The sequence below is a fragment of the Centroberyx affinis genome, unplaced genomic scaffold (assembly GCF_046629955.1).
Source record: "Centroberyx affinis isolate AG114_WGS23_722 - 3 ecotype Tasmania unplaced genomic scaffold, CSIRO-AGI_Caff_v1 ptg000690l_1, whole genome shotgun sequence".
Classification (NCBI taxonomy): Eukaryota; Metazoa; Chordata; class Actinopteri; order Beryciformes; family Berycidae; genus Centroberyx; species Centroberyx affinis.
In genome coordinates, this window is record NW_027279311.1 from 61,427 (window position 1) to 88,161 (window position 26,735).

The 26,735-nt window shown below is 38.9% G+C and overlaps 2 protein-coding genes across 4 annotated transcripts; both read left to right on the forward strand.

The window, feature by feature from the left end:
• Positions 1-1,931: 1,931 nt before the first annotated feature.
• gclc (glutamate-cysteine ligase, catalytic subunit) lies at positions 1,932-10,671 on the forward strand. Of its 3 annotated transcripts, XM_071519364.1 has the most exons (16): positions 1,932-2,569; positions 3,782-3,894; positions 5,318-5,500; positions 5,697-5,810; positions 6,547-6,605; positions 7,073-7,209; positions 7,429-7,503; positions 7,675-7,791; positions 8,385-8,523; positions 8,636-8,748; positions 8,870-8,962; positions 9,060-9,164; positions 9,336-9,417; positions 9,504-9,613; positions 9,701-9,821; positions 9,937-10,671. In XM_071519364.1, the coding sequence occupies exons 1-16, from the start codon at positions 2,420-2,422 to the stop codon at positions 10,116-10,118; spliced, it is 1,893 nt and encodes a 630-aa protein (XP_071375465.1). In that variant the 5' UTR covers positions 1,932-2,419; the 3' UTR covers positions 10,119-10,671. The 3 variants fall into 3 exon arrangements, with proteins under 3 accessions (XP_071375465.1, XP_071375466.1, XP_071375467.1); XM_071519365.1 differs by lacking the exon at positions 5,697-5,810; XM_071519366.1 differs by lacking the exon at positions 1,932-2,569 and having other exon boundaries at positions 3,782-3,875.
• A 1,721-nt stretch (positions 10,672-12,392) lies between these two features.
• Positions 12,393-25,565, forward strand: elovl5 (ELOVL fatty acid elongase 5). The gene is made up of 8 exons (XM_071519363.1): positions 12,393-12,444; positions 17,277-17,341; positions 17,810-17,997; positions 20,209-20,286; positions 21,056-21,227; positions 21,974-22,098; positions 22,507-22,641; positions 22,937-25,565. Exons 2-8 carry the CDS (start codon positions 17,284-17,286, stop codon positions 23,063-23,065), a joined length of 885 nt encoding a protein of 294 aa, XP_071375464.1. The 5' UTR covers positions 12,393-12,444; positions 17,277-17,283; the 3' UTR covers positions 23,066-25,565.
• The last annotated feature ends 1,170 nt before the right edge of the window (positions 25,566-26,735 follow it).

Here is a 26,735-nt window from a genome sequence, read left to right on the forward strand (position 1 = left end):
GGGAAAATAAAAATGGTGACATCATGGTTTGATGTCATTGCTTTTTATATACCCATCCCACGGTGCAAAGGGTCACCTTACTATGAAATAATGTCAACATCAATGTGAAGATTCAGTTTTGCCAGTTTGACCACAGAGGAAGAGCCAGAGAAAATGCTTGGTGTATATTATACTTTGTATGTTCCAGGAGGGCCGAGTGATGTCAGTCTAGAAGGTCCGATCATCAAGCTCTAATCCATTTTGTTCTCAGGGCACATTTGTGTCATGAGACATGAACATAGGACTTTACTCCCATATAAATGATGTCAGAATATAGAAATTGGTGCTCTGAGACTCATGAATTGGTAAATCCATTACATACCCAAATGCAAATACAAGGAGATGGCATTTTGGTGTTTGTAAGCCCGGGCCAAAGGGATCTGAGACAGTAAATTCAAATTCAGTTCGCCAGCCTGATAGTCACTGGCTTTAAGCGAGTAAAGAGAGCAGCTATTGCTTGTACACAAGCAAAGCAGCTAATTTGCCTGCAGAACATCATGTCTGCATGAACACAAAGATTTCAACAGAGCCTTGACTCCAGTTTTGTGAAGAGGGCAGGGATCTGCCCATCCACATTACAACACAGGTTTGATTTGCCATCTAGCACATAGATGCCCATGGTTTGTATTAAATATATTCTATTTAATATATTTTTTAATTGTTTTTTTTCCATGGGCTTACTAATATGAAAAGCATAAGAAGGCAATTTTTGAGCAGTTTGGAATGACATCATGTAGTTCCTATGCTACCACTAGCCAGCAGTCAAAGCTATGTCATTTGATATTCAGTACGAAAACGATGTCACCTTCTACATCAAGTCTCGTCCTGCCAGTAAAATATGCTCTACTGTTGGTGAAAGGGGATACGGTTTGTAGAAGTGCTCCAGAGGAAGAGGTGTCATTACAGCCTGAACAATATGCTAGTTGTAAAATCACTCTAAAGTATCTCAGGGCTTATTGCTTAAGTTTATGAGCTTTAAGGTTTTACTTAAATAAAAGTGCACCTGTTCTGTTATCTCTCACTAAAAGCTTCCCCACCCACCATGGTTCGGAAATCAATATTACCTTGTTAAATTGTACCAAGGCAGATAGGTGGATGTCTGGTGATGTGTTTTTATAGATAGGAAGACTGAGCTTGATACATCAACAAAGGTCACATGTAGACTGAGTTACTAACTTTTCACTTTCCATGTAAGCAAACATGGAAACGACACCCTAAGTCTACAGTGGGCCCTAAAGAAGATTGGAAATGATGGATCCTGGAAAAAATTTAACTCAAAATGAGACTCCTTAGATACAAAAGATTGTTGGCAGCTCAACCACCGTCGAGGTTAGTTTAGCCAAGTGGCCCATGGCCAGTTTCACCCACCTCTGCCTGTCTACAGTGCACAGCTCTACAGAGAAGTCAAAGGATACATTGTAAACATTGCACTGTCATCCTTACTCCAACTTTTTTTTTTTTTTCCCCCATTTGTTTAATGCTGCCTTCACGGGCTCCTCATAAGTTCTTACTTCCGATCCTGGAAGTTGTAAGAAAGAAACTGCGCATCAGGCATTGATGTTTTAGTTAATTTATACGCCAAGTTGTTTTATAGGCTACATCACCTTTACCATCACTTGTGGACACGGCTTGTGTTTCCCGACCCCTAAAAGTCAAATCTCGGTGGAAAATGTCCACTTCAGCAATCGTACCACTTAACTGATGCTGGATTGTTCATGAATGTTCTGTTCTTAATTCCTCTGTTTTCTGGAGCACTTGAAGGCCTCACCACTACCTGCGCCGTCCACCTTGTAGGAGGAGCGGAGAAGAATGCTGAGTCATAAAGTGACGTCGCTCCGCCTGAGAGCGTCACGTGTGTCCAGCAGGCAGGCAGCGTACAGTCAGGAGGAGGTTCAGACCAGATAGCAGCCCCGTTACACACAGCTCAACTCTGCGAAACAGTTTGCTAACAACGACCTACCGGCTCACCTCGCAGTCACTCCATAACGGAACTACAAGTTAGTGGCGGTTGTTTTGTGGCGGTTCTTAATAACAAAGGCTTGTCGGGACTGAATAACTCCTTGGGTCTTTTCTGGAGTATCAGCTGCCCGGTGTATCTTGCTAACCAGACATTAGCAAGTGATGTGCAGGGGCCTTTTTCTGTATGGCCAGCTAGCGTTACCAGCCAGGCACGCCGCGTAACAGCACCCAAAGACCCTGGACTTGGCTTGTGTACTCTCTGACAGCACCTTAAGGACACAGTCTCTGCCGTTTATTTGGACCGAGACTTAATGCTAGCTCCGTTTGAGTACTGCCAACTAGCTAGCTAGCTAACGCTCAGCAAGCAAGTTATAAGCAGCCAGCAATACACCAACCGTGAGTTAACAGCGCTGTCTGTGCAATGGGCTTACTGTCACAAGGGTCACCACTGAACTGGGAAGAAACCAAGAAGTATGCTGACCATATCAGAAAACATGGCATCATTCAGTTCCTCAACATCTACAACAAGGTGAAAGATCGTCAGAAAGATGTGTTGAAATGGGGCGACGAGGTAAGAAAGGGCTTTTAAACGTGTGAAATGCTACTGCTGCTTTCTTGAAATTAAAGGTGTGATCTGTCAGTCATACATGGTTCTGCCTGTACATGATGCAATAATCAAGCATATTGGACAATAATTAATGTAAAAAAAATATGAATCTCACTGACATCAAGAACATACTGTTTTACGGCATTGAACTACTTTTTGAATAATAATAATAATAACTTTATTTGTATAGCATATGCTGTAAAATACTTTTGAATATAATTTCTTTGCGAGTCTAAATCATATTTTTGTAATGTTTTTATAATCACTAGATTATGTCCACGTAATCATAATTTATAGGCTTCGATATCTTTTCGATAAACACTAGTTCATAGTCACTTGAACTACTTTGACCAGATATTGGTCACGCCTGTTTTTACTAGTTGCAAATGAATATGGAGCCATAGATTTTGGATATCACGTTTGATAGACTAGTGTCAGTTTGAATACTCATTAGTAATCAGCCACAATGTTTTATAAGTTAAAAATGTGACTGACTAGAAAGAAGCAAATGCTCATATTTCTAACTATGAATAATTACTAATGCTTATACAACAGATACCAGTATCTTTATAAATGGTTGATTATAAATCTTTCATAGTGAATTAATGGTGGCAATCGTTATAGTTGCCTGTAACTATGTCTTTAATACTAATAACGCCTGTGGAGTCAACATTAAAGTATGCTGGGCTTGGCTGTTGCCTGTGAGTGATTTTATTCATAAGTCTTCCATTCTATAAGCTGCATACCAGTATGCCTTTATAGTTTTTGCCTGCCAGTCCATAAATCTTCAGTGTGCTTCAGTTTGAACAAAAATGTTTTGATTTCTAACAATGTGGAATGTTGTTGTTATAGATTAATCCCTCTTTCAGACAGGGGATTACAGGGTAGCAGAGTCAAAGTCAAGGAAACCTAACTGATGAATTGGAATTGATGTGATGAATGTCCCATTTCGATCTTGAAAATGTCGGTTTATGCTGTAGGCTATGCTGTAACAATGATAGAAAACTTTGCCTAGAAGTCAAAAGCAAGACCTTACTCGCATAGCTGAAAATCCAGTTTAAGTAATGTTTAAAAATCCAAGGTCTTTAAAAAGAAATGGCTGCACAGCACTTAAACTGTGACTGTGGATTGTGGATTGTTAACGTGTCCCATTGTTTTCTCATTACTTTATTTTAGGTTGAGTACATGTTAATTGAAATGGATGAGAAGAATGAAAAGGTTCGTCTCGTCCTGAATGGAGGAGATGTTCTGGAAACTCTTCAAGACAAAGGTGAAAACACAAACCCCAAGTAAGTAAGCTTTCTACAACAAACGTCTGGAAGTTCAGCAAAATATATTATCAAGACATTAGAACTGTGTCTATCTGCACTGTCGAGGAAGAAAGCTACAGTTTACTTAGATTATTTTTATGTTTACGTTTAGCTTTATTCCTTTTTTTTCTCTTGAGCAGATGCAGATTTTTCATCTTGATGACGTCACTGGTTCAAGTTGTAGTTTTCTGGTTTCTGTCTTTGGGATTGAGCTGTTCATAGTCACAAATATTGATTGAACTGTCTTGGACCATTGACATATGGAGTATTAAATGGAAAAGGATTTAACAAAGTGGAGTATTCATGCCAGAGGGTTTGCCTTCCAGTCTATTTAATGAATTAGGAGGAAAGAGCACCACTAGTATTGATTTCTAGGGCCCCATGGAAACTTTTCAGATATGATGTGAAACTTGTAAGCGTGTAGTCAAATGACTCTCACACTCTCACATTTTAGCTTAATGATCGTATTACAAACCCTCATATATTTTGTGACATACAAATACAGGTGAGCATGTGCACACACACACACACACACTGCACAAAGCATCCCACAAAAACGTCTGCTCCCTCACATTGCTATGATATTTAAAGACATTTCTTTAAATAGCAATGTCTATTTCAGCAACAGTTCCCCCAAAACCTGTGGCATTCAGTTAAATCTGAATTACATTTTTAAATCAATATTCTTGTATAAGCAGATTTACTAACAAAGATTTGCTTTATGTTTAGGCACATGCTATTAAAATATTATTAAAGCAATCAAACTTGGTTGGCTCATATATCCTTACACTAAATTAGATTTTGTCTCAGCAGTGTTTGGCTGTCTCTGGCAGGTTTTTAGAAGACTTGTGGAGATAGTGATAAATGTGATTTTTTTTTTTAAGCAGTTGGGCCTGTTACAAAACATTCTGGATTTGAACATACAGAATATTGCAGAACAAGGGGGAACACCTTTTTTATGTTTAAATGGTATTCAACGACTTAAAAAATGAAAGAGGAATTTTCTGCAGGCTGTGTGACTGTGTTTGTACAAGCCCATTGGTGTTATGTTTGCTAGCTGCTCATGACGTCGCTCTAAATCTGTGGAGCCAACTTCACCCAGGGGAAATACCAATGGCAGTGGGAATAGTAGAGCCGATGCATTCCTCATTACTGCCTCTCTGTCGCACACCGAAGAGCACGCCCTGAAGCACAAATACGTTGCATTCATTTTCGCCCTGTCAAGATAATGGCTGACATACGATAAAGGGAGACAAAGCAATAGGCAGTGTGCTTATTTAATTGGAAAGGTCGTTGTGATAAGAGGTGTGGAGACTCTGACCCTTTGTTGACGGTCTGGTTCCTTGCTGACCCCTAAAAGTTGAATCTCAGTGTTTTCACAATGCTATGTTTTTTTTTGCAGCCATCCCACCCTTTGGAGACCAGAGTACGGCAGCTACATGATTGAAGGAACTCCAGGACAGCCGTATGGAGGCACCATGTCCGAGTTCAACACTGTGGAGGGCAACATGGGGAAGCGAAGGCGAGAGGCCTCCTCTGTTCTGAATGAGAACGAAACCCTCTGCACCATCACCTCATTCCCAAGGTAGCCTGGTTGACATTTATCAGTTTGATGGATACTACCAGTTGCCAGACAATACTAAACTTTTTAACTTTTGTGGTATGCCTTGGTTTCCGTTCTCAACATAGGATAAGACATTGGAGTTAACTGAGTCAAGAGGGAATAGTCTCTGATTGCACATGACATGACATGCACATCTTGTCCTTAATTCTTGGTTCAGGTTAGGTTGCCCAGGCTTCACCCAACCAGAGTACCGGCCAACCCCTGTTGAAAAGGGAGTGTCCAAGTCACTGTTTTTCCCAGATGAAGCAATCAACAGACACCCGAGATTCAGGTAGGCTTCACTGACATCACTCTATGAAACCATGTTTGTATGTTTGCCTCACTAAAATGCTTTTAACGACGACTGATTTACCAGTAAATGTCTAGCAGAGATAATGATATACAGGGCACTCCAGAATTATTGGCACCTTTGGTCATGACGAGCAAAAAAGTCTATCAGATATACAAATTATAAGTAGACTGTTGTTTATTGCATTAAGAAACAGGCTGTAGCGAAGTTTTGACAAAAAAAATTAAATGTACATTTACTTTACAATTGTAAGTACAATTTACCACAAGTCTCATGATTTAGAGACACTCTGTTAACAGAAGATGGATGAAAATTTGAATCCCCCCCACGTCATGTTTCTTTTTTTATTTGCTCATTCAAATTTAGTCTTGATTTTTTTTAGCTCTACATGGCTGACAGAAATGCCTCCTCTGCCAATAACAAATGCTGCAATAGCCCTTAGTTATTAATAGTTTTTTTTCTGTCACTGGTTATTTTACATAAACTCTTAGTCTAGCTGGCACAGCTCAGTGGAATACAGTGGCAGAAAACAGCACAATGATAATCAGGCATTGAGATGTTTGCAGTTGTGAAAGGCAGACTTACTTGCTTTTGGGTTCATCTTTACCGAGGGTGGCTTGCTTACTCTTTGGATGTTTTTTTTAACAATGAGAGGTGTGTCTGTGTGTCTGTGTCTGTACCTGTGTGTGTGTATGGGTGCATGAATTTGCTTTTTCAGCACCCTTACCAGAAACATACGTCACAGAAGAGGAGAGAAAGTTGTGATCAATGTGCCAAGTAAGTTATGATGAAAACAAAGTATGAATAATGTCTTAAAGCAGCGAGTGGCGAGCTAAATAAAGAAACTGTAATTTACTGTCACAAAATTCCACTTAATTTAACCTCATTTCCTATCAAGGTTTTCTTTTTTGTGTGAACGTCAAAGGTTGGATACAAAATCTGTATTCTAGGCCAGTGTCTTGCACATATTCAGTATCTGCTGATTCCGATGTTAAAGTTTCACCAGTCAATAATCTTGAGCCCCTTATAATCCATATTTCCCTGTCAGTTATATTGAAAACCTTGAACTCTCTACTTTCATCAATAACTGTGCATAATGTGAGCAGAGCCTATCCATGTGCAAGGGCATTATCCTGTAACTGTAGTGGTAAAGGCTGAGTTTTAAGGTTTAAATGCATTTTATTAGCCTCATAAATTGAATGATTGAAGCAATTGGATATTAATTATTCCCTTTTTTATTTCAGTCTTCAAAGACAAGTGCACTCCATCTCCATTTGTGGAGAAGTTTCCCGAGGATGACGGGGAAGGCTCCCGGGCGGCTCTCCCAGACCACATCTACATGGACGCCATGGGTTTTGGGATGGGCAACTGCTGCCTTCAGGTGAGCGTCGACCGACCAGTGTGGCAACGTAGAAATCACCGGGAGAAACGTTTGTCTCCCTGTCACCTTGAATGCTTCGGGTGTTTTCGGTCGGTGCCGTGAATGAGATGGTAGTTAACAATATAATCTGCTGTTTTCAGTTGTTGCTATTGCAACTTTATAAACCTAATAAGTGATTTTTAAATGTACTTCAACCCCTTTTTTATTATGCTTCTGCAGGTGACATTCCAAGCTTGCAGCATTGATGAGGCAAGGTACCTTTACGACCAACTAGCAACATTCTGCCCTTTAGTGGTGAGTAGATAAGCGAAGGTTGTGCTCGTTGTTAGAAAAAGTTTTATATTATGCTAATTCAGGATGACCCTTTTTTGGCGGTGCTTTTATCCAGTTAATCAGTATTTACTTGAACTTGCCATTGTTTCACGGTAATGCAAACATTTTGTTCTGTTTTTGTGCTGTTTACAGATGGCTTTGAGTGCAGCCTCGCCCTTCTACCGAGGCTATGTGTCAGATATTGATTGTCGCTGGGGAGTTATTTCTGCCTCAGTGGACGACAGGACGCAGGAGGAGAGGGGCCTGAAGGTGAGCAGGTGGAGCTGCAGTTACTGAAACAGGCCCAGCTTGAAACCAAAGACATGTCAAGAACCGTAAATACCTAGGATGAATACCTTGAATGCAACTTTTAGTGAGTGAGGTGAAGGAGATGATCTTCTGGAATGTGGTTCTACTGCTTGAAATTTTCTGATTTGAATCTTATTTTCCAACTCATCCCTGCTACCACCAGGTGTCAGTAGTGGACTGATTGTGGTTCTCCAACAAGTTCTGCACAGAGCTTGGTTGGAGCGATCTGAATCTGCCTCTGATGACACGCTTTCCAAGAAAATAAAAATTACATTTATATATAGTTGTTGCTTGAGACCTATTTGCATTTGTTATGGGGTCAGAGTCATACAAGCAACAGGTCAAAACTTTTTGTTAATTTTGATTTGAAGTTGCCTGTGAATTCCTTTGTTTTTTTTTGTTGTTTTTTTGTTTTTGTTTTTTAAACCAGAGAGCAGAAATTAATAATAAATCATTATAAAACTAAAGTACTACCTAGATATCACGGTAAAAAGAAAGAGTTATCCTTTCAGTTGCCATTTTGATGAGCATGAAAATGTCTTTTCCCTTTGCAGCCTTTGAAAAACGACAAATACCGAATCTTCAAGTCAAGATATGATTCAATTGACAGCTACCTATCTAGCTGTGGTGAGAAGTACAATGACATTGATTTGACAATAGATGAGGAGATCAACGAGCAACTGCTGGGTGCAGGTACTGTCATTTGGAAAGAAGTACAACAGTGAAAACGGACAAAACGATCAGTCAAAAATAAGAGAGACATAAGAGAAGATTTAAAAATGAATAACCAGCACTCTGTTTATAGGGATTGACAAGTTGCTGGCCCAACACATAGCCCACCTTTTCATCCGAGATCCACTCTCAGTCTTTGAGGAGAAAATCAATTTGGATGACGAAAATGAGTCGGACCACTTTGAGGTAAGAGTATCCGTCTTTACTGAGCAATTATGAACAAGGCTGCTTCCACAGAGGCATTACAGGTTTCTGAGGAATTCTGTGTATGAGTATACACCTAAAGTCGTCATATAATTTCCTGCAGAACCTCCAGTCGACCAACTGGCAGACGATGAGGTTCAAACCTCCGCCTCCAAACTCCGATATTGGCTGGAGAGTTGAGTTCCGCCCCATGGAGGTAATTACTAACTGCACCATCACTTTATTAGACTTTTGGTTATGCTCTGGGTCTATATCTATATTTTATTTTTCTTAATCTTCCTCTTTTGTTCCAGGTGCAACTAACAGATTTTGAAAACTCTGCATATGTGGTCTTTGTTGTCCTGCTCACCAGAGTGATCCTGTCCTATAAACTGGATTTCCTAATCCCCTTGTCAAAGGTGAAAACACATGCCATGCATTTAATTTTAAAATTGTACAAAGACATATTGGATTTTGTGGTGTCCTGCGAGTGCTGTGTTACAACTGAGACATTTTACCATCAAATAGTGTACTTCAGGACGGTTTTTGTTCGTAATGTTCTGATATACAAAACGATTGTCTTGCATTAGGTTGATGAAAACATGAAGGTTGCGCAGAAAAGAAATGCGGTCCAGGAGGGAATGTTTTACTTCCGAAAGGACATCTTCAAAGGTGGGTAAAACAAATGAAGCTTTAAATTGTTTTGTATGGAGTGTTTGGATCAGATTAGCTGATGTGTTCATATTGTCGGCCCATAGGCTGCAACCCGGTGCTTGATGGCACCGCTTCTGCTCAGAACGGCTTGGAGATTGACTGTGGCAATGAGGAGTACACACTGATGAGCATTGACACAATCATCAATGGAAAGGTAAATACCATCTTACACTCATGACTTTATGCTTTTCTGAAGCCATCTAATACTCATTGGATTGTTATGTTTTTTTTTTACCACTAGGAGGGAGTTTTTCAAGGGCTTATCCCGATCCTCAACTGCTACCTGGAAAATATGGAAGTGGATGTCGACACCAGGTGCACCATTCTGAACTACCTGAAACTCATCAAGAAACGTGCCTCAGGTACTAAGGACTAAGCGCTAAGGCCGAAAAAAATGACTTGATAAGCCATAAGCAGAACTTTCCTTATGTAACTTCAATACCAAGCATAACTCCTTCTTTTGCTCATCTGAAACAGGCGAACTGATGACCATGGCCAAGTGGATGAGGGAATTTGTGGCAAAGCATCCCCAGTATAAGCAGGACAGCGTCATAACTGACAAGATCAACTATGACCTGCTCCAGAAGTGCGACAGGATTGCAAAAGGAGAAGAGCGATGCCCAGAACTCATCGGAGAGCCCATCAATAGGTTCAAATGAGATCTACTGCGGGAAAACATTGTCATCATACATAACATAAAGCATGAAAAGAAAGACCAAATATGTGGCTCGGCATAAAAGTGGTCCAAACCAGTGGAGTTTTAAGAGAATGCAGGACGGCATGTGTGCATTGCAAGGATCACGTCTGCATCAAAGTTGTATATATACTGTATCAGATTTTTATGATCACAAAATTATTTTAATAGGGTGAAGATATTCAAACAGCTGTGTAATAGTTAAGCAGATGTGTATATATTTTTCTCTCTGGTTAAAAATTAAGCCTATCTGTGTGAGAATGTAAATGTAGCAAAGAGTTGTACAGTAGTTGGCTTTTAATCTTGTGTTCTGTAAATACTGTACTTCCACTCTTTAAAACATTAACATGGGCATTTTCATTGCTGGATATGAGCCTTCTTGGAATTTGGTAGGAATCTTTGCATATTAAGAGAAATGTTTGCTTTGCTGTGCTGACACTGTAGTAGGAACTTGAAAATAGTGTTACATTGAACATTGAACGATTGTTTGCAATGTGATGCTGCTTCAAATAAATGTGTACAGCATTGGATTGGTCTAGCTCTGTTTTCTGACAGTTATATCAGACTTTATTCTTATGTATTATGGAATGGTTTTTATTTGAAGGGGACATATGGAATGAATTTATTTTTTTTCTTTTTATGATCAAAGTATCTGATTAGGGCTGTTTGGCCTCCCTATACAACTCTTAGCTAGGTTTGCAGCAATTTAATTGGCACACCCACAGGAATGCTTCCAGTCAGCACATTTACATCATTTGAGTGTGGGATGGGAGCCAAAGCTGTCTGCCAGAGGGGGATTAGTACTGTAACTATTCTTCATGACTATTTACTCTTCATAGTCATTAAAATAAACGGAGCAGGTTTTTCCTATCCTAGAATGCAGTAGGCCTACATTTGAAAAATTACTGAAAAGATATTGAGGTACTTTGATTCCTGTGGGGGAACCCCGCCCCGCTGGGAGGTCAGAGGTCAGGCTGAGCTGCAGAGCATCACTCGTGGAGCTGGTAGGGATTCAGATGCCTTGCTCGCGGACACGAGTCTGCCCTGCCATCATCTAAAATATAGACCCTGTAATCAGTCACACCATTTATCTTTAATAAATTATCTGGTTAAGCATCTTTCCCCTTCATACTGTCTTTTAAACAAGTTCTGTAATACTTGAGCAATATCGACCGTACCTGCCATAATGAAAGGAGAAAGCTGTTTAATGCGCTCTGGCTGCTGAGTTTTCATCCACTAGATGGCGCTAATGGACCGCAGCTTTACATAACACTGCTGAACTGTGACTAGATAAGAGCATCGCCTCAGTTTGTCCTCTTGGACCAGATGATGATTTTGCCTGGTACAGGCCTGCGCTGCGGAGACACCATAACAAACATATTATAACCGCTAACAGATGTTCACACAGAAAATGAATCCGAGGATACAAAACTAAATACTAAGAGGATGTTTTTATTATTAGGACAAAGGCTTATTGCAAAATAAAATAGTGCTTTAATTTAAATGATCAGTTTTCAATGGAAAATAGGCCAACTATAATAATCCTATAGGCGAATAAATGCTGACACTACACAAATATTACAATAACAAAACTATAAGTTTTAGAGGAATGTATAGTGATACCATTGGAGATTTGAAACATATGTATAAAGTACAATAAGGTCACTATAAAACTCAATAGGGAGCACCACAAACACACTATAGGCAATATAAGTCCCCATCTGAATATAGTCGATTTAAGTTATGGGTAGCTTACAGACGTGAAAAAAAAAGCATGTATCTAATATTTGTCAGGTCGATGACATTTTGTACATGCACCCAGTCTAACCTCTCTAGCGTCCCCACAAATCCCCGAGGAGATTGCGATGGGTTATTAGTGATCACAGCTTATACAGTACGAGCATTTTTCCTGCCAGTAGTTTCACGCACACGCACACGCACGCACACACACACACACACACACACACACACATATCCATATCCCATATCTAGTCCTCGCATGCCTTCCTCGGCCTATAGCCATAGATTTCACAAGATTTGTCGACAATTAGAGGGGAGGGAGACATAGCTTTACTCTGAAACTTGTCTAGCCCTGTTTTTTGGTGTGTCTGTGTGTGTGTGTGTCTGCAGTTGCAACACACCGGCTCACCTCCTAGTTGTAACCCTCCTGCGGGGCAATGGGCCAGTCTACGTGTTCCTCCCACTATTTTCCACTGAGCGACAAGGCTGCACATTGTGCACAGAGCGGCCAGCCAGCCAAGGTTACAGTCGTTTTCTCTCCCCTCTCTAAGGTAAGACACTCCGCGGCCACATAACGGCATTTCACGGCTCAGAGTCAGACTGTGGATGGATTTGAACGTGTCTGGACTTCATCGCTTTATCGGCGAGGTTTTCACGGGTTGTTGTTGTTTTTTTTAAAATATTGTAGCATGGCGTCAAAGCGATTAGTTAGGGTGATGCTGAATCGGTGACCTCTACTGTTACTGTTACTGTAGCCTAGATGCGATCGACAGTCAGTGGATGCGATGTTTTTTTCCCCCACCCCTCTCTCGTAGTTTAAGTTGTGAAATTATAGGGTGATGTGATGGTATCCGCCGTCATCAGCTCTAACTGCGCACTGTACTCAAATCTTCTAGTTTAACAGGACATCAGGCTGCTTTAATGTGCCGCGGAGTGCTGTAAAGCGCTATTATTTAGGGTTTTATGACCCTAACGGAAAACCACTATAATATTCCTATAGGGGCTTGTAATGTGTCTGCGGCACTCAATAGTGAGTTTATAAAATACCTTATGATAATTGTTTTTATCTCCTATGGTATCACTATAATTTATAAGGACATTGCTGTGATATGGGACCAGCATCCTTCTAAAATGTATATAGTTCTTTATTTGTAAGGGATAGTCGTCAACTACGAATCGTATTTTTGTTACTAGTTGTAATTTTGTAGCAAACTCCTTACTGTTCTTCTTAATGAAAACTTTTGACTGTTCTTGCTGGTGCTGCACTTCCAGACTGGGTTGTGATGTTGACAGTCTTTTGACTGATGTGCCCCATGTTGTTTCAGACTACTTTTAGGGAAATCTCTGTGGTATTCCAAATTTTAAATCCCATTTATATTATTTGATTATGATAAGTCCTCCTCAGCTGCAGTGATGAGACGATAACCTACAATACTTTAGATTGCAGTGGTCTATACTGCATTAGGTTCAAAGTCCAGATGATGCATTATGTCTTTTTGGAAAGATGCAGGATTTCTCTGTACTGCTAAGCAAAGGGACACAGTCTGTTAACGTGCTCTCCTGTTGTGGCTCATCACGCTCTGATTAAGGTCTTCCTCAGATTATCATGTTTTGATGTAGCCTAATGCTTCCTTGATAATCAGTCCATGGATATTACAGCACAGGGGTTGATCGGAATAAGCCTCATGTTGTCGCTGTAGACAAGTGACTCATTGGCTCAAGCAGCTATCAATAATATGCAATTTGTGGCCTAGATGGCAGCTGATGATATTTATTTATACACCATAACACACACACAGTCTACTTGATAAGTGTATATAAATAATTGTACATATTACCCAGTGTTTACTAGGAAATTACTGAGAAATTACTATAGCATAGTACATATTTGCATTACATGATATATTTGTTCTTCAGTTAGAACTGTATGCTACTCAGTTGATTTCAATCTAAGTATAGTGTTCACATAAGTTAAGTAAACATTTCAGTTACCAGATTTAGATCAAAATGTATTTGTATGCATGTAAACTCTGTCACTGGTGAGCCCCCTCAGTTGCATCAATCATATTTCAATATAGTATGACTGTATAAGAGCTGTATGCAGATTTAATTGAGATGCTTTAGCTAAATTTGATAGGTCTGCTCATAAGCCCATCATATTTCTGTCTATGAAGTCCAAGGTCATTCCATCAACCCTAACTTGGTAAAGCTATGTTTTTTGTTTTTTTTTCACCTCAGTTGCCCTTTGTCTCTATGCACCAGGACAGACAAACACAGCTGTCTGTGTCTTTGGTGCAGAGACAACAGACAACTTACAGAGTTTCACAGAGCCTACTGACATACATAGTACAAGGACAACAGGCTCCCACATATCCTGAAGGAAGCAGCGCAAGATGTACAGTAACAGAGAGAGCAGACTAATGCATATATTTAGTGTCTACGTACATTACATAATTTGTCTTACATTATTCCAGCTATATAGGCAGGTGTAGTGACTGGTCAGTGGTGCAGTGGTCCAGTGTGACAAACTAGACTGAATTGAATGATTAGCTTGAAACACGTCAGGAGAAAATACAGAGCACAGATATATTGTAATGCCTGTGGTTGCAAGGTGTGCAAAGGTGGAAGTGATGCAGGGTCGTGCAAACATTATACAGGACTGCACGATTGTGCAAATACCACTTGGGTAATACTAAATAGCACATAACTGTGTACCTAAGAGTTATCAGATTTGGAGTCAGTACATTAGCTGCAGTGCTTTGGACAACTTTTTCTTAGCAATGAGAATAATTTTCTGTCATTACTTAAATAGTTCCCCTAGATAAGAAAAGTACTAGTTAGTAGTTAGTTACTATTAATAGTAAGTGGCTGTAACAAATATAAAAAGGATTTCAAAATTGGGAAACACATTCAAAAGAGAAAAAAAAGTGGGCAAAATCAAAACGATTATATAAAAGCAAGTCTTTAAAAGCGTATTTTAAGAAATGATTTAAAACGAGTTTGTTAGCCCAGGTTCCTCAGGCAGGACGCCGGACAGATTTGGGGCCCTGATGGCAAAAGCACAATCACCTTTAGCCTTGAGTCTATTCTGTCTGAGGATCCACCTCATAGGGGACTAAAAGCTGGCCAGGGAAGGAAACCTCAGGAAAATCTTAAATTCTATATCCAAAATCTACAAGCAACCAATGGTAGGGAGTGCAAAGGCTAAGGCAGCAGTTTAATCATCCATGAAATCTAGCTCAAATTTCTCAAAAAAGCTTAACCACCAATGTATCTAGCTAGTTAGCTTCAATCTAAATTTCAGCTTTTTGTCTTAAAGAAAACAAGTATTTAAAAGGTAGTTTCCGTGCCATTCCACAGGTGAGAGGAATGCTCTTGGAATATGAAAAACAAAGGTTGTAAAATTACAACTTACAGCATCACAGATGCTGGTCCTGCCAGTCAGCCAGTTGTCGCGCCACCAAACAGGCGACAGGTAAATGTGACCTGCAACAATGTAGACGTCTGTTGCTACGCAGATTTTGCATGAATAGAAAGAGCATTCTTGTTCAAACCAACATTATTGAATGGCCATTTAGCTGGTACAGTACATCTATACCTCTAATTCTGTGCCTTGTACCCAAAGTGACTTTTACCCTGGATAACCGTGCCTGAAGTATAAATGTAGAAGATGAGCCACATTTACCAATCCACGTGATGTGATGTAACCTAATAATGATAATAACCTTTATTTATAGAGCAACGTGCTTAACAAGATTAATACAAATGTGAGCTGTGTTGAAATGTTGAATGTCTCTTCAGGTGTAGAAAACATGATTGCACATGTTTGTTTAAGATTCATGTAGTGTGAAGATACATAAGTAGAAGGTCTACTATTCATAACTTTAGACTTATTTGTATTAAGATGTAAGGCATTAATAAGTATCCAGCTTTGAATATGGACAAATGTATTGGATCTAGAATTGACCCCTGGGGGACACCATAGGTAACTTTTGCCATGATGACCAAAGTATTAGAGCAGTAGGGCAATATCAGAGATACCAACCCAGTGTTTGAGGCACTCAGGAAGGAGAAACTGAAATTGTGTTAAAAGAAGCACTAGGATGTCCCCCCCCCCCACCTGCTACAACCTGACAGCTTTAGCCGGTGAAAGAGCAAAAGGTTGAGAGGCGTCTTCTCAGTAAATGCAGCAGCATCATCTGGCCCAGACAAGATTATGTGTTCACTAAAAAAAACGGAGTTCATTAGAGATAATAAATCTTGACAATCTGGCAGCCTCATTAACAAGAGACCTTACATTCAACAAGCTGAAAACCAGAGTATGACTAGATTCATGAGTTTTAGGAGGTGTGCTTGAATGGATCTGGTTATCTACTGTACACACCTGCCTGCTGTCCTCTCACTTTGCATCCCAGAGCGTGAAGTGGCCACATTTGATCTGTTGTTTAAAGCCCACAGGGATGGGAGGGACCAGCATTTGGATGTGGGACAGGTTAGAGAGAGGGCCTGGACTGCCCCGGCCATGGGGTGAACTTTTGGCAGTCTAAAATCGATGCCACCTGATGTGAATCAAAGTGCATAGCAGTTTTGTTCATGTCAATTTTCCAGGGCACAGTGAGTTCAGTCTCATAATCTGTGACCCCAACTGTGTGATTAAAATTGTGTTATAGCTTAATTATAGGGTGAAGAACACATTAACACAGCAGCAGACACAGTTATCAAGTGAAGGGTTGTAAAGATAGCTACCTGGACTGACACCTTGACTGACCTGAGCCTGGTCTGGAAGTCGCAGGCAGAGATGAAGCATTATGTTTTCAACTAGCATCTGATGTAGTTATGATTGTTTTATATAAAAAACTACTAATATTTGAAGTTACATGGTGTTATCACAATACTATTTACAGTTAAATAATCAGAATTTTTCGAAGCCTATCCTATTAATCACTAACCAAGCCCTCTCTGATGACGCTAAAATGCTTTCATGCCAGTGTTTGTTGTATTAACCATATTTCAATATATTACTGTGTGATTGTTTTGTAACAGTTGGATGCAGATGAACTGAGCAGTCTTAGTCAAATTTGATTGGTCTGCTCATAACCGTCAAGTCAAGTCAATGGGATATGAAACCATTAGCCTAAAAATTGCTCTTTCAAGCAATTCTATTAATTATTCATATTATTATCTAAGCTGTGGCTTGCATGTGATTTTGTGGGTAAAAGTTTCATCTGACAGCTTTTTGAAGGAGGGTGCTTGATACATTAGCAGTTTGATAGGCTTCAAAAAATCTTCAGCCTTCCCTTGTAAAATTATGCCATAGATGTATGTCACATAATCCACATTATGCAATGTGTGGGTCAGCTTTCCTTATGCATTGTCTTTTTAGGTGATAAATGGAGACGTTCAATCATAGACTGAACACTTACATAGACTCATGGATGGGTCCCAGAGGTAAGTCTTTTAATTTTGTCAGCTCTATGGTTGATATAGACTGTGTGTTTTGTTTTAGTGGCTTGTTTTAGAATATTTCAACCTCCCATAACACTGTGCTATGTCTTTAATTGCCATGCAAATATTCAGCTGAATAGTCTTTATTTGGGCGATAGTAACGGTATGTAATTTATGCTGCATTTTGAAAGAAGCTTTACCTCAAACCTTTAACCCAAGTCTGTCATTACAGTGTACACATTGCATGGACTTGCACAAGAATGCTTCTGTCTTTCTATTTCACCTTCTCGCTGCTAACATAACCTTTCTAGGTGTTAAGCAAACATTCCTCGATGTTTACTGCTACTTTTCCTTCTCACTCAAGTAAGGCCGCCTTAACTGCCTCTTCTTGACCTAGTGGTAAATATAGAGCAGAGAAATAAGAGCGCTGTACTCTTAAAGCAGATCGGTCTCTTTGTCTGCATATTTCAGAGCAGCGGGTACGGGGATGGCTGCTGCTGGACAACTATCCCCCAACCTTTGCACTGACAGTCATGTACCTTCTGATCGTGTGGATGGGGCCCAAGTACATGAGACACAGGCAGCCGTACTCCTGCAGAGGCCTCTTGGTGCTCTACAATCTGGGCCTCACGCTCCTGTCCTTCTACATGTTCTATGAGGTAAGCAGGCTACTGCTGATAGCACCGCTAGACCTGCTGAAGTGGGCCAGAGCAATCACTGCAATGCCACACCGCCGACGGATTATAAAGGAAATAAAAAGAAATGACCCTGAACCAGAGTTGTGTTTGGACTAAACTACTTTGTGATGCGATTTGTGATTATGACAAGATACGTTTCGTTTATACGTTTGACTGGGATTAGACACAGGCCCGTGGCTACTGGCCTCTTTCACTGAAAGCCACCATGAGAGACAATGCTATCAGGGAGCGAGAGGGAGCGAGAGGGACACAGCTGGACGCTGACAGGCTCATTGTTTCAACAATCAAATCCCTCATACGCCCTCACAGGCATCAGCACAGCCCCCTATTGTTTGCTGCAAAACTGCTATTTTATAAACAGCTGACTAAATAACTGAAATTGATAGATTTATTCTGCGCTGATGTGTCGAAACATGAAATTGTGTTCTTATTTGAGAGGGCTTTGAGACAGTGGTATAGTTTGAGCAGAATTTGCTGTTTCGGGGGAGTGAATTGCAGTGAGTCATTCACCACGGTGTAGCTTTGTAACATGATCTTTTCTTTGGTATACACTCTGTATTTCCTGTTAAACACCATGAAGTCAGAGGTAGCGTTTTTGCACACCTGTAAGTCTAAAGTATCTGTGCACTCCTCCCCATCCAGCTGGCAAAATTACTTCCTTGTCTCTCGGTCTGCATTGCGTAAGCCCTCGGAGGACTGGCGAGGCTTGCCCTGTGTGATTCATTAAACCTTGTACTCTGACAATGCCCCGGCCATGGGGTGAACTTTTGTCTAAAATCAATGCCACCTGATGTGAATCAAAGTACATCGCAGTTTTGTTCTTGTCAACTTTCCAGGGCACAGCGCTTTCAGTCTCATTATAGCTGTGATTAAAACTGTGATGTTTATTTATAGGGTGGAGAATGCTAGATTTAAAATAAGAATCAAGGAGGTATATCTTGTGAGGTACTTTTGTAGCAGTGTGTACAGACAGGCCAATGTAGTATAAGGAAATACATTATGCTTCCCTTCAGTCTGCCATTGGTTCTAAACTGATGACAATTTCTTGGCTCTTAAATTAATTAGAAAAGCCTTTTACAGCAGCAGACAAAGACAGCGGATCTATACTAATTTCGTGAATCAGCATTGAGCCACCCAATCTCTGTACATTTGAATGTTCCTTACTTGATAGTGCAGTACAGGACTCACATACAGTCATTGCACGGACATCCAGAGAAATACGTTCACCGAAATAATGAGAATTCCTGTATTTGATTAATCCTCTGCGTTTCTCCTGTCCCGCCCCTCCTGTTGTCCTCCCTGCGCTCAGAGCAGTGGCTGTCATGCTGTGAGAGTCAGAGGATAGTTTTGCTGTATGCTTCAACATCATCAGAGTAATTAACTTTCAACATGCCCTGTATTTACATCATGTGCTAAAATGGGTTAGTTAATGCTTAGTAAGCATTAACTAACCCTTAATTAACAGTTAACTAATGTGTAATTTACTAATGGTGTTCATGTTAACTAAGGTATTAATTTATACATTATTTAATAGTTTATAAAGATGACTATTAAATCATGTATAAATTAATACCTTAGTTAACATGAACACCATTAATAAATGATTACCAGACACATTAGTTAACTGTTAATTAAGGGTTAGTTAATGCTTACTAAGCATTAACTAACCCTTATTGTAAAGTGTTACCTGTTTTATTTAGTTAATTGACTTGCCAGTATTTCGATCTTTTTGTACAAACTATTTCCCAACTCCTAACCTTGGCGTCTATCTAGGCAATTTATTGCTTCTTTATAAATTTACCTCACATTGTTACATTAGTGAAAGTGTTGGTGGATAAAGGCTGAGCTGTTTGTGTTTCAAATATCATGAAATATGTTATCAAGGCTTCAACAAAATGTAACCATAACAAGTCATTATTCCCAGCACTTAATGATGAGTCACTACAACCTTGCACCAGCAGGCTTGCTATCTGTCTGTATGTTTGTGTTTTTGTTGATGTGTTTATTATTTGAAAGGATGGGAATGTCACATTTTGCAAAGTCACAGTTTCCCTATTACGTTTTATATGTGTTTTACTGTGTGTCTAGTTTATGTGTTTGGGGGTTTAGTGTGTGAGATTGTTCGCATGCAGTATATCCATTCATCATTCATCTTAATTGCTTTGTCCCCAGCTTGTTACTGCTGTGTGGTATGGCGGTTACAACTTCTACTGCCAAGATATACACAGTGCAAGAGAGGCAGATAATAAGGTAAGACAGACTTACTTACACTTTACAACCTTTTTATGTTTATTGCTGGTTTGTTGTTTTGTTAATGTGTCTTTGACTTTGACACACCATGAATTACACATTAGATATTATAACATGATGTTTTTCATTCTGTTTCTTGATATAATAAACAGTCCATGTTCAAACACCAGTTACTGTAGAATACTTGCATTAACACTGAGCGAACTGTGTATTATTTCAAATCCACTGGTCTAATTTATATAGGCCAGTACCTGTAAATCCCAGCAGATAAGCTGCAGAGACAGAGAGTCAATTTAATCTGTGCCATGTCATCAGGATGACTCCCTTTAATGTCCCTTGTGGGCCTGGGAGTCTAGGTGAACACAAGGCTCACACTGGAATCTGCAATGCCTTGCAGTTCTGCAGTGATAAAAAAAAAAAGTTTTATCAATGTCTTCCCGCTACAGATAGTTAAATTGCTTTTATGATTCATCCTGAACTTTCAAGGGCCTTCGGGACAGATGACCGCTTATCAATTTGCACATGATAAATACTGTGTATGGGCTTTTGGAAGACCTTTTTCACTGGGTATTTCTCATATACTGTCTTAATATAGCCTAATATCTCTATACTGTTGAAGGTAGTGATACAGTAAACAATAAGGTTCTCTGTGGGAATGTACAGGAAATGTTCTTTTATTATTTTTTATTATAAATAATCTTATTTCCTGGTTTTTGAATCTTGTTTCTGACATATTTAACCTGACTTGTTTCACTTTCTCTCTCCTCAGATCATAAATGTCCTGTGGTGGTACTACTTCTCCAAGCTCATTGAGTTTATGGATACCTTTTTCTTCATACTACGGAAGAATAACCACCAGATTACATTTCTTCACATCTACCACCATGCTAGCATGCTGAACATCTGGTGGTTTGTTATGAACTGGGTCCCCTGCGGTCATTGTGAGTGTTTCAACACAACTTCACCCTCCACTGACTCAAATCATTCAAGTAACCACATTCACCGTTTAGCCTTACAGCGGGCTAAATAATTCAGGTCCTCTTGGCCCTGAAAACAGACAAAGACTTAAAGGACACAAAGTGACTGTTATTGTATTGAATCCCACAGCACGTGTAATGTCTGTGTTCATTACACTATGCTGTCTGATTAAAGCTGCACAGAAAACTGCAACTTTAGCTGTAACTACCCCAATCTGCAAGTTATGTAGTCATTTTTCTTTACCTTAAACTGAAATCTTACTCTGAGTATGTTTTTTACTGTACTGTTAGTGTCACCATTTAATTGTTTTAGGAGTATTTATTATCAAATATAATCAGAAATTCCTGTTCAATACCGTCAGCGGTCAAGAGCCATATGGGAATGTCAAGAGCTATAAAGATAATGTTTTGAGAGCAAGATTTATAATGATATGGCCATCAATCTGGTGACAGTGTGATATTTATTACCCATATGCATCCATTTTTTACTTATTGTTATTATATGTTTATTATATTATACCTGCGTTATATTACTATTAATGGCTTCAATTAGTTTTGCATGAAAGTTGATGTGAATGTTGCAAATAAAGCGGACTGGTGAAACTAATAGTTTTTAAAGCCCTATATGATAACTACTTGCCTAAATTCACTGACTGTTATCTCCCACTGTGGATGAGTGACTTTCCCTGTCTCTTCTGTGTCTTCATCAGCGTACTTTGGTGCCTCCCTCAACAGCTTTGTCCACGTTGTCATGTATTCCTACTACGGCCTCTCAGCTGTCCCGGCCATGCGGCCTTACCTCTGGTGGAAGAAGTACATCACACAGTTACAGCTGGTGAGCTCCTCCTGCACTTCGTTTACCTGTTTCACTTATTGTCCCATTTCAGAATACAACAAGGAAGGGTGTAGAAAATATGAAAAATAAAATGTATGGAAATGAGCTAAGGGATGAAATGCAGTCTTTGGTTTCTATGCGATGGTAATGTTCACTTCACAGTGAGGAGTTGGTTCTGCTATTTTGACGTCGGAGTGCTCTTGGGCTATTTTCTGCAACATCCTCTTTAGCTTTAATACAGAGCAGAAGACTGAAGGAAAGCAACATTTTCACCATCCATTTAAGATATTTTAAGCACTGGATCAATGGTACCTTTCCATGCTCTCTCTCTCTTTCTCTCTCTCTGTCTCTCCCCGTCTTTCTCACTCTTGTGTGTGTCTGTGTCTGTGTGCCATGCTTCCTCCATAGATTCAGTTCTTTTTAACCATGTCCCAGACGATGTGCGCAGTAATATGGCCGTGCGGTTTCCCTAAAGGCTGGCTGTATTTCCAAATAGGTTACATGGTCGCACTCATCATCCTTTTCTCAAACTTCTACATTCAGGTGAGTTGTGATTATATGGTCAGTTGTTTTTCCAGTTTCAAATATCAATCAGTGTATTTAGATTGTAAAAATGTAAAAAGATTTCTTGCAGCAATTGTAGTTTCTGTGTGTCTGTTACTAACTACATCATAAATACAGACATATATATATGTATATATATATATATACATATATATATGTAACTGTGTTGTAATGAAATGTATTTATCAAGCACTTGTGTATTTCAGGTTAACTTTTAAAATAACATCTTTTTGACATGTTCCCTCCGTCTCTCTCCCTCTCTCTGTCTCACTAGACGTACAAGAAGCATAGTGTGTCTCTTAAGAAGGAGCATCAGAATGGCTCTCTTGTATCAACAAATGGACATGCAAATGGGGCACCAACTATGGAAAGCACTGCACATAAGAAACTGAGGGTGGACTGACATTTGAGAAACCACACCCGATTCTCATTGTAGCATATTAGCTAATGCTGCTAGGAGGGATCTGTATCTTCTCACATGAGATGTCTTAGAATAGTCTAGTATTCACTTGAGACTAAAAAAGCCATAGCCACATATATCCAGAGACTTTCCATGGATTTGCACACATTACCACTCATGGTATCAAATCAAATTTATTATAGTTAAGGGACAAGAATACTGTAGCATGGTTAATCCTGCGCAACATAGCCTTTTGCCCCCTATAGTAAATTCACTTCAAAGCTGAAAAGCTCTTACTTGGTTCAATGAGCTGCTACCTTTTCATTTGCCACCTGGAAAGAGAACACACACATTTTAACAAAACTCATTCATGTATGCTCTACGTACGGGACGTCCAAAGATGAAAGCTCCAATGAGTGTGTTGGCAACACTGCAGGTCTCAGCACACTATGTGACCATCTCTGTTTCAATAACGAAGGGAATAATTCAAAATAACAATCTAGCACTTACTCTGGTCCTTAATTTGTAACCAGAGCATGCATCTTGTGTCTCACTCTTGCCTCTGCTGGTTCAATCTTTTGTTTGTTTTTTGCTCTCATACCTGTGTAGTACTGCAATGCAGTCACATTCCATTGATAGGTTATAACGCAGTAGTTGCATTTTGCTGTACACAGTATTTCCACTTTTGTAGAGTAGGAGAATAGGGGTTCTTAAATTGTTTTAGCTCAGGGTTCCCAATTTTGAAAATTTAGTATTGCTTCCCATCCATCCATTTAACCGCAACCCTGAAAGATAAGCGGCTTGAAAATGGATGGATGGATGGATGGACGGATGGATGGATAGTATTGCTTTGGGCATGCAGTCTAATGAAAGCATTGTCTATATACTGATACTTGTGCAATGTGTGGACTTAGCAGAAACTGAGTAATGATGACAAGTTTAAAACACACTGATATAGAGCAATGATGAAGTTTCATAAGTGCAGTATGAGCTCACTTCTCCTAAATCACCACCCAATTAATTAAATGCAATTAGAACTCTAAGTAAGGCGATGCCCATAGTGCCGTAGTGATACTGTTTACCTGCAGCTGTCTAAGTATCAACTTTATCCAGTGAATATGATCATATAGTTGAGTGCAAATTGATTTAGTGCATTTCAAATGCATGACTCAAGTATCTAATATTCAAATGAAGTGTACTGTAAATAGTTCTTCATATGTTTGAGTCATTACATGAATAGGGTGCCTTTTGGACCAATTGGTTTTGCTTCAAATTTTCCATTTCTCATCTATTCTACATTCTGTCAGACAGACTTGCAGAAAATCATATTGGTCCAACTCAGACCAATATGTGTCAAACGTCTTGTGCAAATCCTGTGCCTGAGGGTTTTATTCTGTTTTTCTTTTCTTTTTTTCAAATGATCATATGTGAAAAGTCACCATGCCTAACATGTCAACCTTGTTACTGACACACAACAGTTTGAAAGTGATGGCATGTCTTTCATAATTTCACATTTCCTCATAATTAATGATTCCCCATTCTACCATATTAATTTGGAAAACAATTATTTAATAAAACTTTATTTTCAAAACAGAGTCATTATGTTGGAGTTGAGAATCACAGTGTTTTTATTGCTACTGACCCCTTCTTTCACATTATTGGCCTCCTCTGTTACTCAATTTCTATTGTTTGTTTTTTTTGTTTTTTTTATCTGAACAAATTCCAGGGGCCCACACAATAAACACTGGTGAAAAACACATACAAAAACTACTGAATTCACTTATGAGCTCCTCTCTGGATCTGCATCACCCATGCTCTGTAGTGTTGATCTGTGTTTCTGTTAACTATGTCATGCTGTTTCAAGTTGTTGCTCAAATGTGTGGCTCACCTACACAGCAGTTACTTACATTCATGATTCCTGTATCAGAAATGAATGTCAAAATGTGAATAATACTTCTGCAGCAGCCATATTTTCTCTGGGTCATGAGTCCACTCATTATACACAGATAAAGTGTATCTTGGAAATCCTTTGTATTAAAACCGGATCTCAAAAATCATCAATATCTGTTCAGAAATATACCATATCTATTCAGAAATTGAATTATAATACATTTTCTGTATCTTTCCCAACAACATGTCATCCCTGTTACCGTTTCTCATTTGCACAAGGTGACAGGGTTGAAGGTAAGGTTGATATTTAAGGCAAATATTAGCCATTACTCAACATGTGATGAAGGCCAAGGGAGCACAGCAGGCACGTAATGAGGCAGTTCATGCATTTTATAAATAGAATTTTGAAATAAAAAAATACATGTATTTTTTCTGAAATATGGGGTAACAGAGTTGACATGTTGTGACCTCTGCACTGGCCAAACACTGTAACACATTAAAAGGATAAAATGGAGCTTGTAAACTTACTTGACTTCAAACTGTTGTTTTCCTTCCTTAAAAATATTGTCAATTCTTGAAAATTATGTCACTTGAGGAACAAATTAATCTTTAAAGGGAATTTCTTGAGAGTAACAGAGTTGATTGAGGTGCACAAACATTTAATTACTTTTTAATGATTTTGCATTAATCATGATTAAACCTATTATGTGACACAGAGGACAACTAAAGGTTTCAATATGTTTTATATTTCCAAAAATTTTTTTTTAATCTTTCAATGCTTTATAAAATATTTATTTTAGAGTTTGATTGAACATGATGTTGAAGAGAGATGAGAGATGTAAAATGGCTTTGTTTCAATCAAAGAGATTGATTCTAATAAAATACACTATGGCAGTTATGCTTTATCAAGGGCAACATGTAAGTATTGGCAAATATTTTACACAAATTATCATGAAAGATGTGAGAAGGATACAAAAGGCACCACACTGGTGGAAAGACATAATGTAAGCATAATGTAAAAATTATAGACTGACATTAATACTGCAGCAAGATTAGAACTATAAATAGTTGATACGCTTTTCAATTTTGTCTCATTTATTATGTATTATTTTAGTGCAACTTATTCAACACGAAGTAAAAATGTACTGTCTGAATGATAGTGCCAACATGAGTTTGAAAAAAAAAAAAAAAAAAAAAATTAGATTTGGACTTGGCCTCCAGTAGGACTGAATACAATCTTCCATTCCCACATTACTCCTGTAGGTGTTTTTTTCTCAGGGTGATGTGATGTCTTATAGGTCTTACTTGTTTGTCAGAGAAAAGTTATGATCTTTTATTCTTTTCTTTTTGTGTTGTTGGGATTAAAATACAAAAACTGGAATAGGTCTTCATGGAGCGTAAAGTTAGAGGAGGACAGTACATTTTGACAGTGGAATTTTTAGTCCCATGTTGGGTTTTAGAGTGTAAAATGACTGATTATGAATGATTATTTATTTATTTATTTATTCTTATACAACAACACTACCCTGCCAATATGGGGTAACAGAGTTGACATGTTGTGATAGTTATCTCAATTTGGATAGTTGTTAGAATTCACTTCTGCTGACAGTACAAGCTATGAATTAAAAATGGTACTGCTTTTTGTGTGCTTTTAACCATGAAACTTCCAAGAAATGTAGTTGAACACAGTTGTATTGATTTCCTCTCCTATATGTTTGTTATTTAAAACTATTCTGTTAGGAAAATATTATGCTTTCCAAAATGCATAGCTTTGGACTCATTT

What these genes read in the sequence shown, in the direction of transcription:
- gclc (XM_071519364.1), top strand. Translation starts at nt 2,420, where the DNA reads ATGGGCTTACTGTCACAAGGGTCACCACTGAACTGGGAAGAAACCAAG. An exon ending in AACAGACACCCGAGATTCAG is followed by an intron (nt 5,811 to 6,546) that starts GTAGGCTTCACT and finishes TTGCTTTTTCAG; the next exon opens with CACCCTTACCAGAAACATAC. An exon ending in TGGGCAACTGCTGCCTTCAG is followed by an intron (nt 7,210 to 7,428) that starts GTGAGCGTCGAC and finishes ATGCTTCTGCAG; the next exon opens with GTGACATTCCAAGCTTGCAG.
- elovl5 (XM_071519363.1), top strand. Translation starts at nt 17,284, where the DNA reads ATGGAGACGTTCAATCATAGACTGAACACTTACATAGACTCATGGATG. An exon ending in CCTTCTACATGTTCTATGAG is followed by an intron (nt 17,998 to 20,208) that starts GTAAGCAGGCTA and finishes CTTTGTCCCCAG; the next exon opens with CTTGTTACTGCTGTGTGGTA. An exon ending in ACATCACACAGTTACAGCTG is followed by an intron (nt 22,099 to 22,506) that starts GTGAGCTCCTCC and finishes CTTCCTCCATAG; the next exon opens with ATTCAGTTCTTTTTAACCAT.